Source organism: Aedes aegypti, chromosome 3 (assembly GCF_002204515.2).
Source record: "Aedes aegypti strain LVP_AGWG chromosome 3, AaegL5.0 Primary Assembly, whole genome shotgun sequence".
Classification (NCBI taxonomy): domain Eukaryota; kingdom Metazoa; phylum Arthropoda; class Insecta; order Diptera; family Culicidae; genus Aedes; species Aedes aegypti.
In genome coordinates this window covers 97,255,857-97,272,729 of record NC_035109.1, presented here as the reverse complement: position 1 = coordinate 97,272,729, position 16,873 = coordinate 97,255,857, and the positions used below count along the sequence as shown (strand labels likewise).

Below are 16,873 nucleotides of genomic sequence, written 5' to 3'. Positions count from 1 at the left end.
AAACGGGGTAACTTGCAACAGGGGTGAAACTTGCAACACAACGACATGTAACTGGATTGATGTTTTCTAAAGCATTAAGTTCAATTATTCTAATTTGTTATACCGGTTAATGGCCTAAGATATAAATAGAGATGTTTTGGTGAGGTTTTTGGTATTATTTCTACTTTGGTTGGTTCATTGGAGGAGAAAATCATATCACACATTTGATCGTATAAAAACAAGACTTGAAATCGTTCCTAGTACCACACAACCGGGATATAAATATTATTCTAGGTATTTACTATTTGCTACAGTATTCAATGATGTACAAAAGGACTATAAAAAAGTTTTGTTAATTTCACGTTTAAACACTGAAAATAATTAAAAAAGTTTTTGACTACCCTTGTGGGGTAACTTGCAACAGCAATTTTGATCTCAATGGCAAGATGTTTTCTGCCGCTTGTCATCAAAAACACATGAAAAAGCGAGATTGACCATTTATTTGTAGAATTACATTGAAACTGCTGATCCTGAACCAATTTATTACACGTTTGGAATAAAAATCTAGAAAAGTTACATTAATGGCATTATTATTGGAATTTATATTTTTTTCTTCGTGAAAACTATAATTAATTTAAAAAATCTGTTCAAATGTAACTTGCAAATCTGTCATTGTGAACTTTTTACATGAAATATAAAGATAGCTATTTTCAATGACCAACAGGGGCCATTTCAAGACCTGCAATCAATATATGATACGTTACTTTGGTTAAAAAATGAATAAACAATAAGTTATGCGAAGCAAAACCTCAAAACCATTGCAGTTTAATAAAAAAATAGTACTAAAACTTTTGAATGGGTTTCTACTAACCGTCATGACTTGTGATTTGCTATAATTTTCACTTGTGGAACCAATAAAATACGGATAGGGTCAATACTCATAATTCAATCAATAATAATGATTTTTCAAAAAATATGGTACCTAGTTTTTGTTTGTTGATATGCTTTTACTGCGGTTAACTATTTAATGATTTAAAACATGGTATTGATAAAAATTTTGATAGTAAACTTCAGTCAGCATTGTGTGTTGCATGTTACCCCACATCAGGGGTAGCATGAAAAATACATATTTTCAGTCTCTCCTGATTCCAGGAAACCAAATTATAATAAAATAAATACCACATGGCATTCTTTACGTAGCGATTAGGATACCAGATTGTATTTGGTTCATCTAAGTCCTTAAAATTTTCGTCCAACTACATTTGAAGTTGAAAAGTGTTGCAAGTTACCCCGTTTGACGGTACTACATACTTACTTTGTATTATTTAGGAGCGCATTGCAAGATCTTTCCCGTGTACACCCGTCACATTGCGCGTATGGGTATAATAAAAATAAATAATAAACATGTTGTACTGCCCCCTAAGTACGTACAAAGAAACCAGCTGTACGTCTGCTCGCTATACCTAATATTCTAACTGCCCCAGGACCTTCCGAACAACTGACAATCAGACAGACAGACGAAATTATTCTCGGCAATGCAAGTAGACGTTCAGAACTTGTTTCTCGTACTGCGTACTCGATGTGCGTAGTTGGTTACTCGAAGAAAAGCGAGAATGGAAAGCAATTATCCACCGGTTTGCCGGTCAGTAGTAGTAAGTAGACGATGCCTGATGGTAGACGCGCCTTCGGGATTCACCCGGAGATCCAAACATGTTTACCATATGCGCGTGTATCTAAATCTCTTTACGATGCAATTCATTCTTTGTTTGGCTGTCCGGTTTGTAGAGGAGATTACAGTCAGTTGATAAAACGATGGTTAATTTTGAGCGATACATTGAATAGGGAACAATTATCCTGTGATGGATTCAATCATTTTGGATTCAGCATTGTAAAATCGTCATGGGAATATATAATGCATTCTATTCTATTAATTTGACGCACTATGTATACAGGCAGTTTTATTGCTAGAACCAATCAGAAGAATTAATTTGAGCTTATAATATCATAAAAATAAATGCATTTTCCTCATTGTAGCAAAAAATCGAAGAATCATGGTGAGCGTTAGCCAAGAAACAATGGGAGCCAAGAGGGACCGCATTTAGGGAGGGGCGAGGGGACCATGGCCCCCGGGGGCCACATTTTAGGGGCCATATTTATAGTTAAACTTTTACGAATAATTAGAAACAATGCAAAAGTACATACTTTTTGAAGTTGCATTTGAAAGATTTTTTTTTTAATAAATCCGGAAAAAAGGGCGAAATTTATGCAAATGAACTCAAATGAAATAACTAAAATAAAATTTTAGAACATGCAGAATGAGATTTTGTTAACTTCACGAGAAATAGTAAGATATAGAAAAAAAAAACATCCTGAAGGAATTCCTCAAGGAATTTTGTTTTGGATCTCTCAAGAATATAACCTGGATGTTTCCAAGGATAACCATAGAAATTATAATGAATTTCTCCAAAGTTTTTGTTAGATATTTTTCAAGGAAGTCTCAAATCCATCAGGATCCGGTGATTTTGTTAGTATATCCTCCAAGATTTACGTTAAGAACATCAAAAAAAAAAACATTTGAAAGATCTTCTAGAGTTACAACTGGAGAATTCGATTGACGGATTGGTGAAAAAATATCTGAAGTCTTTGAAATTCGGGGTAATCCTTGGGAAAACTACTGGAGGTAGTATCGTTGGCGAGCTCATTTCTGGGGGTAATTGTGGAGAAAATCCTCTAAGTATCCTTTGAAAACCCACTGGAAAAGTTGCTGATAATTGGTAGAGTAATCTGTAGAAGAATTTCTAGAGAGATCCGTTTATAAGTCCCTGAAATTATTCCAGATGAAATCTGATGACAAGTCACTAGAAGATTTTTTTGAGTTTTTCCAGAAGACATGTGAGACAAAATTCTTGAAGAATCTACTGAAAAATCGCTTTAAAGTTTTTGAATTTTTATGTGAAGCCTGTAGCATTTTGTATTAGGATTGACTACAATCAGAATTTTGATTAAAATAGTGACCTTAAAGACTTTCTATTGAAATAGAAACTAAATCTATCGAGAAAGTCCTGCTAGCAGTCCTACACCAATTTCTTCAACTCAAAACTGTTAAGTAAATCTGTATATTTAACCACTTGAGACAAGAATAGAATAAGTATGATTTGAATTGAAGGCATCATCAAATCATATTTTTGTTGACGAATAAACCCCAAAAACATTGAATTTAATCTGTAAACATATAAAGTCTACAAATATATATATGAAATATTAAATATAACATCCCAACAAACATTCTATTGGAATAAGAGTTGAACAAACTACTCTGAAGATTATTTCAACTCAATTAACTGTTGTTCAGCTACTACTGTTACTTGGGATTACATTGATGTAAATTAAAATTATGTTGACGTTCAAAATGAATTTTAAGCATTTTATTAATGTTTAAAATCGTTTGACTTCTGAAAAGCGTACAAAGAACAATAAAAATATCTAGATGTTCTAAAGTATCAAAATGTTTTTTTTTATTCTGGGAAAAGGGCCTCTACAAGACAATGGTCCCTAGGTCCCCACATTTGTAAATCCGGCCCTAGGGGCTACCATTCAACCCGCCAAAAATCTTATGCTTTAAATTCTTCAGAAATTCCAACAAAAATTAAACTGAAATGTCTCTAAGAGTATCGAATTATTACTACTAAAATTTTGTTTAAAACCTATTTTGTAAAATTTATTTACATGGAAAGCAACGGTTTTTTTACTACATCTTCTACTCATACATCTATTCCGATAGTCATAAACTTCACCAGGAATTGTTTTGTAAATTTTATTATAAGCCACCCAAAAATACTTCCAAAATACATCACAAATAGTTCCAGAAATTAGCCTCTAGATTTTTCTGTTAATCCAAGTACATTTCTACAGAAAGAAAATTTAAATGAATTAAAAATGCTCAATGAATCTCTTGAAATTTTCGAAAACCCTGGCGGAAACGTTAGAAGCATCGTTAATGCTATTTAATCCCGCTATCGGCAGCATATTTTTACCACATTTCTTCCCCTAGTGATAACACGTTTTTTTTTCGCATCGTTTTTTTTTCAAAAGTTTTCAAAAAAAAAACTCATATCATAAGAATTTGTGTTATTTTTGAACATTGGTCATCTGTTTCCGGAGATACTCCGAAATTTGTTGGGGGATCAACACGCCATAATAGAGCGATAAATTGTAAAAATAACACCGTTTTACACGGAAAATAAGCATGAAACATTTTTCGCGTTATATTTCTATAAAAAACGGCCAATAATCGATTTTTTTTTTCAAATCATTCAAAATGGCCAATGAACGCCAATGAACGAATCTATCTCCATCAAGTGGGCGTACAATCGAAAAATTTCGCAAACTGTTTGGCCATGGTTATTAGCATGGTGACTCTCTCTTGATCATTCGAAGTTAAGAGAAAGGGCCAAGCCTTGGGCCAATGCAAGCTAACAAAAATCAATTTAGCCTATAAAAAAGGTCAATGCTTGGTTGAAAATCAATAATGGTCCAAGTATTCAAACTTTATTTTTTCCACGTTTATCAGAGACAGCTCAACCGATTTTTGTATTTTTTTAGAGAAGCTTCCTAATACCTAACATTGTCTAGCTCATTTTTTTTTATAAATTGACTACAAGCAAAACTTCGATCAAAGAAAATTTAATTTAATAAGGTTGTTTACGGAAGAGTGTTTGAAAGAGCAGTGAAAGTATTTTGTATGATGTCTAATGTTTTTGAAAGAGGATTTAAAACTAGTGTTTTCAGATAATTTTGAAGAAATCCAAGAGAGTATTATCAACACGAATTGCAAGCTCACAGAACCTTTGTGATGAATTTGAGGAAAAAATCTGAGTAAATAAAGAGATATCTAGAGGAACACTGAAAAATTCGTGAAAAAAAAAAACACGAAGAATAATAGAGCTGATCCTGATGATAAGCTTGGAGAAATCACTAGTATAAGACTCTTAGAATTTCTCGAAGGAAAAAACTAATCTCACTTACTTTACAGCAAATTTCCCGCAGCGCTACGATGTCGAACTTTCGGACCCTCAATAATTCGGAAAGATTGCGGGTACTTCCCAAGAAATTGAGAGACTTACAGTTCTATGATCCGAGTTTCCAATCGTTAGTCCGTTTTCGATGCCTGGGTCTATGCCAATTGTTGCGGTGCGAATTTACGTTGTATGCTTCCTGTACTGATGATTTTTACGGCTGGCTCGTAAGGTCTGCACCAACCCCCTGTCTCGCCGGAGGACCATCGTGCACAGCACTGTTTAGAGTCCCACGCAGGCACTAGGACGATGATCAGCCGCTCCTAACATGGAGAACAGACGCCGTTTTGAGCCGCCCTTAACATGAAACACAGTCGCTCTGATAAGCTACACCCTCAGAAGAGAGGAGCCCCCTTCCTGTCAGCATACGACCAAGATCCCACCCTGGTTGGTTACCCGATCTTTCCTATGATTACTCGTACCCCAGGCGGCACCGCGGGTGAGATAGGAGTTACTGGACAAGAGGCTAAGGACCACAAATGGGGTCTATTTTATACCTGCATGTACGCGAAATACTAATGGTACGCAATGTCCAGTCATTTACCACCCGATAAGCAAAAATCTTTAAAAAATGATTAAACAAAAATTTTGAAATTGCATATAATAAGTAGATCGGAACATTGTCTTAGAAGAATTTATTAAGCAATCTCTAACAGAATTTTTAAAGAAATTTTTTGAAACAATCTTACAGTGTTTAGTAAAAAATGGTAGGAATGGCTGAAGAATCTAAAAAAAATAAAAAAACACAGAATCTATTAACCGTTATCTGCAAAATTTAAGAAGCAATTAGTTGATAACTCGTATAGAAGTTCTAGGATAAATTATACTTCGACGAAATATCTAAACAAACAATCCTTAACAAATATCTGACGAGATCCCTGATGGACTTCCTACGAGAACCTGTGTGTAAGCTCCTCATGAAATTCAAAAAAAAATCTAATCGATTACGAATAAAAGTGAGGTTAAATTTTGCAAAATCTATTTTGAAAACTCAAAATTGGCGTTTGCCAGATAACTTCAGTGTAGCGAAAATGTAGAAAAAAATATTGTTATTAAAATCTTGACAAATTTTAAATCATTTAGGCGATATTGAGTCAGAATTAGCTTATTTAATTTCAAAATTTTCAGAAACATAACCCGACTTTTATTCGTCAATTTCAATCAGCGAAAATGACCATATAACTAGGTGAATATATCGCAATGACCAACTTGCCTAATTCTACCCCCATTCTAACTTGCTCCATCCTACTCTATTCTATCGCCCGCTGTTAAAACAATAAATTGCTTCAACCTCCAACAGCTACCAACCATCCCAAAAGCGGAAAACAGCTTGAAACTGTAACAAAACCTGATCGGAGATGATCCAGCGAGCGCGTTTTATTTCAAGGTCAACCGGCTTTCAGTGCATTCTAAATGATGCTGCCCGGAGACGAGATGCGCTCTGACACACATACACACACACATGTACATCGACAGAAGTTTCTTCCTTCCTCGCGAACTTAACTCTTCTCCAGACGCTAGACGACCAGTGACCAACTGGATGCTGCAACTGCTTGCTACCAGGGTAGATGTATCGGTATTCACCATAGTACCAAAATTGGCCACTCCGGATTGTATACCTTTTTTTACTTAACACCGCTAATAATAATGAGCATGAGCATTAATAAACGTACAATAAGTAGTTGCTACCACGTGATTGATCAGAATAATCCAAATTGCACAGGGAACCAACAGATGTAGCTTGGGAGTAGCATACAATCTACAATGTACATTTTCGAAAACTTCAAACTTAGTAATGTCAAAAAAGTCGTCGGCCACGTCCTTACGGTAATCGGGGAAGGAAAGGAAAGGAATGTTATGGCCTTTTTGATTAATTGCTGGGGCGAACCTAGTTTCGCCCTGGATCCGCTCTAACAGCTGTCAAAACGTTTTTTTATTGGGTCGGGTCGAACCCGGATCCGCCCCAGGTTCGACCCAAACACAACGAGGTTCGCTCTGCCGATATTTTGCTATCCAACCTGAGCTCATGAAACTGTGTGGATGACAGTTCGAATGTAGGTATGATACATTCGATTTGACTCGAACCTGGATCGGTTTTCGTTCGTTTATTGTAAGTCGGGTCAGCTCTGACCCCAGGTTTAAAACCGAAAACGCCATTAGTGTGACGCCCTTTTCTGCTAGAGATCGAGATCACCTTCATTACATATCCATAGTTTTCACATAAAGGAGTTTTGTTGGTGTGAGGGTTCAAAATCACATGATCAGGATTCACCTTGATTAGTGATGCGATTCATGTATTCTCAGTTCAAAAAGTTATCTACCAGTGCGTTGACATTTTTAGTATCGAATTGAATAGTTTATTAGGTTATTTTTAGTAATTCCGACAAGTAATTCAAATAAGTTCTAAACTTTTATAAATCAGTAGTAAAAGCTAATGCCGACACTTGTAGTGACGAACCATCCATAGTTTGTTTGACAATTACACGAATGTAACGATGCCACGATTCGAATGTGTGTTATCACAAGTATAAAACGAGCACACCAGTTGGAAATCCAACCTCGGCTGAAAAGTCACAATCTTGGCATTAATATGCAAAAGCTAAGAAATAAAATCACTCCGGTGCGTGAACATGAACTCGAGTGCTTGGACCTTGGAGCACTCCATTCAATCTCTTTAAAATTATGTGACAAAACTCTCATAAATTGAAAATTTATCGAGACATCGAGAAAAGTTTTTTTTGTCTAAAATGTTTGCTCTTTTGCATCACATATTAAAAGTATTCTTGCAGTTTTTCGACTTATTTAAAAAAAAAAATATTTTTTCTCTTGATGGCGAATACTGGTACACCTACCCTACAACCTACTTATTGGAAGAAAGATGTTCGACGGGATATGGCCCAGATCGAGTCTCGGTAACAATTTGCACAATGAGGGACCCGTCTGTAACGCAGTTTGTTCTGTTTTGCTGCACCCTATCCGGGAGGAATAACACATCGGTGGCACATTTGCCGGGCAATAACTGTTCCGTATGTCGGTGGGAGCTGTTTGGGAGGGATTGTTCAAAAAGTGCACCGGTCTCCGTAGACAGCAGTCAGATCTCTTGTACATACGTTGCAATCAGACCGAGGACGAGTTGACTCGGTCATGAATATGCATCGAGTCAGATTGAGTTTCAAACTTCTTCCTTTTGGTTGAATCTCATGGACTGATGACTTGAGGCTTCTGCCGTCTCAAGGAAGCAGAGATTTTATGGGTGAATGTGGGGGAAGTCATTTGCTACTATTATGCATACAGTGTTGGACGTAATAAAGGATCTTAACCTTGTCCGGACAAGATTATCCATTCAAAAACGTTGGATTCAAGTTTTTGCAATTTGGTTTAGTGTTTTACAAAAACATTTTGATTTTGTCATTTAAATCCACATTTCAACAAATGTAATAATTGTTTTTGTCAGTGATCCTCATCCCAACTGACGCATGGGGCCAGCCTAATGCTTTTTGGATATGTTATCATTCAAGATTGAAGTTAAGAAGGTAGAACTAAACAAAATAGTACACCTTAGTAAAAGTTCTGAGGTCTCCGAATTCTGTAACTAGATTAGAACAGATCTTATGATTGTAAGGTTATAAAATATAAAAAGAATCCTGTGCATAAATACAGTAAAAATCCTGTTCCGACAAAACATAATGTAGCTAATGCGTAAACATGGGAGCGATCCTAGAAAACTGAAAGATTTTAAGGAAATTGCTTGAGGTGGGCCTCATCTCCTTACCGTGCACCCCGTTTATTTGACCGATACCTCATGCAAACCATCGGGGTTCATTTTTATTTTGAACTTCTTTGAGTCACCCCACAACCGTGTTTCTGGTTACCTTCTTGACTAGACTGTTTTGTTTTGATTATTCGTTTCACGATGTTAAATTTAGCTTTTCTCCGTTCCTTACCTGAATGACGTTTAAACCATTTTTAATTTGAACGACGTGCAAATTAACGGGGTGTAAATAAAAAGTGTTTATGAGATCAAATATTATGAAAATTGATGATATAATTCTGTTCTGCAACTGTAACCAGTCTGCAAAGATGAATTTGAAAGCAAAATAGACTCCAATTCGCATATCACACATTTCCCGCTTTTGCATTATCCAGAAAAAAAAACTATGCTTCCAACGGCGATGACGCCATTTGACGCTGAGAAATATTACTTTCGCTATCTGTGTCTGTCCGGTCCCATTCTGAATATGAGCGCAATAATAATAATATGACTTTTATGCACTCCATCGAGATGAAATACAATATCAGAGACACGTTTGTGCCGATTTTCGCTTGGCTAAGATAAAACGATACAATTTGTTCGAGTCGGCTCTCCAACATTAAACACTGAAAACGTTTGCTACATCGGATTAGGTTACATGGATGTTGTTGTATTTTATGCTTCATGTGCATAAATGGTTGGTCTTTTGGAGCGGTGTCGGGAGTCTAATATTGCTTCTGCTTCTTAAGCACAATATCTCGGATAGTTTCCTGACCAATGGACTAATGCCTAGTCTGTACAGGTTTAAAAATCATGTTGCTTCTAGCTATCGTCCGATAAAGTTGCTTTCTCCTGTCAGTAAATTTTTCGAAAAAGTCTGTATCGTTTCCCAAGGCGAATCCTGTTAACCAAAAAACCCTTTCCCATATTCAAACTCCCAATATTTTCTTGTGAAAGTGCACAGAACTCAACGGCTTCCTTATGGCAAGTAACACGTCAACATTTCCTTCCTATAATTAACCTGCACTCGGTCGCAGCTGGCGTCACGTTATTGTTTGTTATAATAATGAGAGCATTGAGGATGGTACTGATCCTAAGGAGCGTATAATACTCATGCTTAACTTCCCCATGAACTCCTTAAGCAATCTGGAAGTAAACTGAAAACTAGAGAGATCCCACACCAATAATTGGTGGAATCTCTGTAAACATTCTTGTGTGTATCACTGACAAAATTACTGGTTCCTCGTAATTTTTGTCTTTGGTAATCTACAGGGGTCTATGAAGGAATTACAGAGAGAATTCTTCAAATAATCTCTAGCAATGTGACATAAGTATTACAGAATAAATCCCAGAAGAAACTAATTTACTGGATCGATTCATAAAAGAATTCTAGAAGGGATCCTAGATGGAATCTTCTGCAAAAGGGGAAAATTCATGAAGCAATGCTAGAGAAATTTTTAGAATAATCTGCAACGAAATTTATGAGAAATATTTCCTAGAAATTCCAAGATAGTTTTTTTTTAGAAATATCTCAATTCAAGTTTAAAAGTGAATTCTGCTACCCAACGATCCTACCCATTCACAAAGATCACTTCCAGTAACATTTGTGGAGATACAGAGTTAAAAGCGGTCTCCAAATAACAATTCACACTGGGCCAGGAACAGAATTTAGCCAGACAAAACCTCTAGCGCTTTAGGAGTGCATTTTTTCGGGTTGGTGTCAAAAGAGACTTACTTTGAATTTATTTGTTCTTTAATTTGATGATAAAAGTTAGTTGGAAATTTCGCCGCATAGGTGGCGTTGCGATGCAAACTTTTTTATTTCGCGCCCTAGAGCTTTTGCGTCTTCGGCAAAGTTTTAAAACGTGTAAAAATAAGACAAATTGTCGAAGACACCCAAGCTCTAGCACTTCAAATAACAAAATTAAAGTAAAAATGTGAAAATCACTTAAATTTTACGGTTTTTATACTTTTTACGTCAAAATCGTAAAATGTTTCATTTCAAACACCATGCGTTACTTATATTCGATAACATGCGTATACTATATGAAAATAAATCTTGTTTTTATTTAAATATTTTAATTTTCGAACGAATTACAACAAAAGTATTATAATTTTTAACATAACTTCACTCAAAAAATTGCAAGTTTTTGGAAAAACTTGTCAATATTCCAAAATAAGCTATATTTCATCTACCAAATGTCAAAGTTTGTCGGATGTATATTTTGATATATTTGATACATCTAAATTTAAAATAATCTGCTTTTTCGTATATCATTAGAATAGGTTTATTGTTGTTTTCTTACATAATCCATTATGAGCATGGGCAACATGGATATATGGGTGAAATTTTTGGCATGTTGCCAAAGTCGAGCAGGCACTGTATTGCAAAATTTGCAACGGATTCTATGAATTGTGATTTAGGTCAGAGAGACGATACAGTGTCATGGTCATAACAGGGAGTAAAACATAAATTGGACTGTTGCTGGGGAAGACACAGGAGGCACACAACAATATGAATATTTCTAGCTACTTTAACACCTGACTAACAAAAATTATTTGATCATCGAATCTGTCAATGTGTCAAAAGTATTAAAGTATAATGGTAAAATTACCAATAAATCTATTTTACTTATATGAAAAAGATGGTTATTTTGTATTCAGATATTTCTAATATATCAAAATATATATCCGGCAAACTTTGACATTTGCGAGACAAAAAATAGCATATTTCGAAACGTTGATGAGTTTTTGCAGAAACTTGCAACTTTTTGGGTGAAGTTATGTTAAAAATTATGATGTTTTTGCAGTAATTTGTTCGAAAACTAAAATCTATATAAATAAAAACAAGATTTTTTTCATACAATGCATGCATGTTATCGAATTTAAGTGACGCCTGGTGTTTGAAATGAAACATTTTACGATTTTGACGTAAAAAGTATAAAAACCGTAAAATTTAAGTGATTTTCACATTTTCTAACAAAATTTTGTTATTTGAAGTCCTAGAGCTTTGGTGTCTTCGGCAATATGTCTTATTTTTAAACGTTTTAAGACTTTGCCGAAGACGCGAAAGCTCTAGGACGTGAAATAAAAAGTTTGTCGCCACCTATGCGGCGAAATTTCCAACTAACTTTTATCATCTAATTAAAGAACAAATAAATTCAAGATAAGTCTTCTTTGACATCAACCCGAAAAAAATGCACTCCTGAAGCGCTAGAGGTTTTGTCTGGCTAAATTCTGTTCCTGGCCCAGTGTGCAATGGTTACACACTAATATTTTCCCCCAATTCCACCTAACTGCAAGTACGTGGCCCGCCCTGTTATTGACCCTGTACAAATAGAGGCACTTAATTATGCACATTGAAGAACATTATGGCCCATTCTAGCCCAGGGTGTCCATCTATCCGGGAAATCCGGGAAATACCTATGGACGAAACTATCTATTTCCAGGGCATGTACGACTGCCTGCAACTCATACTTCGCATCATGACTAACATTTGGTGAGTTGGTAGAGAGAATTAGGATCCTTGAAACATTTCCAGAAGGTTACTTCGGGGTTCCTGGCAATATGCTTGTTAGATTTCCATTTATATTATGACAATACATGGAATCCTAACTAAGACTTCCAACCGTCCTGATTTAGTGGGTCATGTCCTAATTTTAATGAGGTGTCCTGATTTATTTTTCATATTTCAAGTTTTGTCCTGCTTTTTTCTGCTTGCCGACCACCATGGAAAGATAAACTTAATTCGAATTTGTAAGGGTTATCATTCTATCGCTATCAGAATAAAAAAGATCGCTGGAAACAACAATCAAAAAACTAAACATTACGTATGATTTGCAATTGGATTAAATGGACAAATTGATGTGAAATTTGCGAAAAAGTTACACGTCTTCTCGGTGAGAAACGAACTCACGACTTCCTGTTCTCTAGATAGGGCGCATTACCCCTACGCCACGAGAGGACTCATGGGCGCAGAAGTTAACCTGAATTCGATTTCAGATCAATAATCACGTGGTCCTCTTTCGCAAAACACACCTCTTTCGGAAGAATTAGATGCCCATCCAAACACAACGCTTTCTATTTATATCCAATGCCTAGCCCGAGAGCGCATTATTTATTAGGTATTGAAATACCACACTCCACTCGCCAACAACGTGCTGGCTGAGATTTCTATAATGCGGGTTTCCAATGGGTCGCGACGTTCTCAAACGACCTGAAATCGAATTCAGGTTAACTCCTGCGTCCATGAGTCCGCTCGTGGGGTGGAGGTAACGCGCCCTATCTAGAGAACAGGAAGTTGTGAGTTCGATTCTCACCGAGAAGACGAGTAACTTTTTCACAAATTTCACATCAATTTTTCCATTTAATCCAATTGCAAATTATATGTAATGTTTAGTTTTTCGGTAGTTGTTAAACTTCCACTCGGCTGGTTAGCCGTAAACACAATCATAATTAATTAAACAAGTAAAAAAAGGTTAAAGGTTTTTAGCAGATCTTTCGTAAAAACATTATTTGTGGAATCCTAGCGGAATTGCCTTCATCTTAAAAGAAAAATAAAGTGGAATTTCATTAGTTTTTTAACTTACTTGTTTTTTTTAACATTAATTTCCCAGTGATACCTTAATCAATCACAAAGCAGATTTCTTTAAAAAAATCATCGATGAATAGCTAGCAAGATTATTGCAGAATGTCTTTTGATATCTATATTAATGTTTTGAGATCCTTGGAAAATTCTTCAAAGATTTGTGTTGGATACCTGGCGAGATGCTTGATGAAATTTTAGGCGAAAAGATAGCAAACTGTATATTTAATGAAGTTTTTGGCAGGCTTCCAACAATAACATTAGAAAATTCCTTGTCAGGAAGACAGCAAAAAATATTGATTAACTTTTGTCTTCGAAAAATTACGCATTATTTTCATAGCAAAAGGCTAATTATAATTATTAAATAATTTATACTCATACTAGCTAATTAAAAATTTCTCGATATATTCAAAGAAACACGACAAATAATGTTAAGATCTGGAAATGCGTCTTTTTAAATTGTTATTAACAACAAAACACAGTCCTAAAAATAACAAATGAATCATGTGTTTTATATTCGGAATATCAAACATCTTTAAACAGTGATTTCTCAAAGAAAAACACTTACATTTTTCCACATATTTCATATTCGGAACATCAAACATTCATCTTTGGCCAGTGATTTCTCAAAGAAACACACTTAAATTTTTCCACAGAATGATCAATTCCTTCACATCAAAAGTCGTCAACATTAAAAGTTGAAAACAAATCCTTCGAAATCATTGCTGTTCGGAATTTGAGACAAAACGAAACTTATTGGCCAGTTCCTTAAAAGTTCTTTCTGAGAGATCAGCTACATGGTTTTTAAAAGATTGTCAATAAGATTTTCAGTGGATTCTAGAAAATATGCTTGGCTGATTTTGCTTGAAATTCGTAGAGCTTGGCGAAAAGCTAGTCCAAAAAAAATTTGGCATATATTTTGGGCGATCAACTAAAATTTTGGACGGATTCATCAAAAGTTCCGTTTGGTGGATTTCAGGGGTTGTTGATGATACTGATTCTTGATGAAGCCTTGTCTGTATAACTAGTTTGACTAGCCCTTGATCTACGACAAAGTGAGGCCCCTGACGAGATTTTGTATGGATTTCTGCAGATTCACAGCAAATTCTTAAGATCATCCTTAAAAGATTTCATGCCAAGATCTTCGATGAACAAATAAATAGCGCGGTCCTTTAGGTACTCCTAACGAGACTTTTGTTATGTTTTTGACAAAAATCTTGACCAATTTTTTTTAATGATTTCTTGGAAGATGCATTTTTGGATTTATATCATAGGTTTTAGCCAGCTTCACAGAAGAACATTAAAATGTATTTTGAGATATCGTTTCTCTTAAAAAGATCTAATCTTCAAACTTAGCAAAATTCATTGAAATTTACATCATATGTGCCAGACATATTAAAGCAAGCAAAATGACGTAAATTTATGTTACAAAAGACGTAATTTTCCGTCATATTGAACTGAATACTGTTTGGATCACAATCAGAAATCAGTTACATTGGACATAATTTTACAAGAATGACATATTGATGGTATTTGACATCAAATTTACGTCATTTCATTTTTGTCATAAAATATTTCACTTACCATAAAATTTACGTCTGGTTTTTTCTTAGTCCAGTCATGCCTATCACAATGGTCGATTTTTGCCTCTACTCACGATTTCAAATGCACTAATCTGCAAAAATAATGAACGTACGAAGTCAATTTTCTTATTTTAAACTTTCTGCAGATGCACAAAGCTGAAATAAAAATTTCATTGTCGTTCGATGTTTATTTCGCGAGATTTATGCCTCTAATGTTTTGCTACATTATCGAGTTTGGATTCCAAGCTTTTTTTTACCTTAAAGAAGGTATAAAATGATCAATAGATTGACACATGGAGCTTTCTCTTCGCATCACGAAGCACCTCACGAGTGTAAATCAACATGACAGACTAGCGAACAGGCTTAGTGTGAGTAAGTTCGCACTCGCCTGCACGGGAGAACATATCCAAAGAAACAGCAAAAAAAATCGCGAACATTTACTCGCGACTAACTGAACAAGGTGTGATTAATTATAATTTTGACAGATAAATCTATTGTATATCCATCATGTCAGCCTTAAACTACCAGTTTATAGTAACAACCTCTTAGAAAAACCAGAAATCTCGGAGAGGAAACATTTTTTTTTTTTTTTTTTTTTTTTTTAAATCTTTATTTGAGTGTATTTTAACGCACGAGGGCTAGTTCTACACTGGAGAGGAAACAGCTTTTACCCAAGAGCGCATTGGTTTTGAACAGCTTCGAACACGTTTACGAATCACTCTACTCGCGAGCACGACAGATGCGAGTAAATCAGCACTTTGATGTTCGCGAGCATTTTGTTTTGTTTTAATTCCGGTTTATAAGACAAGAAGAAAATTCTGTAAGAAATCTTACAAAAATCACTAAAGGATTAGACTGACTGGATGTATTTTTGGGGAAATTCCTGGAGAAATTTCTGAACAAAGCTCTGAAGAAATTCATGGAGGATTCCATGAAGAGTTCTTGAGTTCATGGTGGAATCTTTGCAAAGAGTGAATTTCTGGAAGCAAATCTGTACTGAGAGTATTCTCTGTCTTAGTGAACGTAACACCAGGAATAAATGAATTTCTAACCTCAAAACAATTATCTAGTAGTGGAAATAGTATTATTTGGTCGGTGTTCAGACAGACCGGACTAAATGATATTTAGGCGTTCTAAAGATAGGTTATGGACTACATAAAATCTTATGCTATTCAAATTCGATGCTATTTTGATACATATATATCGTCAAATAGATAAGTTGCATTATTACAACAAATAACGCAAATGTTTTGATATTTCGAATGCCTGTGGAACGTTTTCCTTGAAGCATGAAAAAATACTTAGTCCAGTCTGTCTGAACATCGACCATTTGGTCTTGAAACTTTATTGATGAAACATTCAAACGAGTACGATGTGAATACATTTTAATTAAAAAAATATCTTTGAAATTCAACTAATTTAGACACACTTTTGTCCATCCCTCTTTATAGGTTTCGATGCCGCCCTCGTTGGTCACATGGGCCCGCTGTCGCCCCAGGACATGAAACCCGATCTCAAACCGGACATATCGCTACTGAATGGCAGTGTGGGCCCGTTTTCGCCGGGCAACAACTGCGGTCCTGCCAGTCCCGGCGCGTTCAACCAACAGGTCGCGGCAGCCCTCCAGCAGCAGCAACAGAATGTCAACAATCTCAACAGTCAGCAGTCCGGCGGCGGCGGTGGAGGCGGGGGAGGGACACCCACTACTCCCACCAACATGAGCCAACAGTATCCGCCAAATCATCCGCTCAGCGGGTCCAAGCATCTGTGTTCGATCTGCGGGGATCGGGCCAGTGGAAAGCATTACGGTGTCTACAGGTAGGTCGTTCAGCGCGGATGCGAAGACGCTCTTGCCTAATTAGATGCAAATTGTGATCTCGGCTCGAACGCCCCCCCGAAG

At 35.8% G+C, this 16,873-nt stretch overlaps 1 protein-coding gene across 2 annotated transcripts in view; it reads left to right on the top strand.

The window, feature by feature from the left end:
* LOC5576337 (protein ultraspiracle) overlaps window positions 1-16,873 on the top strand; it is a 130,567-nt gene that overhangs the window by 96,958 nt on the left and 16,736 nt on the right. For both annotated transcript variants that reach the window (XM_011494873.2, XM_001656028.3), the window contains one exon: window positions 16,425-16,791. In XM_011494873.2, coding sequence (XP_011493175.2) covers window positions 16,425-16,791 — 367 coding nt within the window. The remainder of the gene's footprint in view (window positions 1-16,424; window positions 16,792-16,873) is intronic.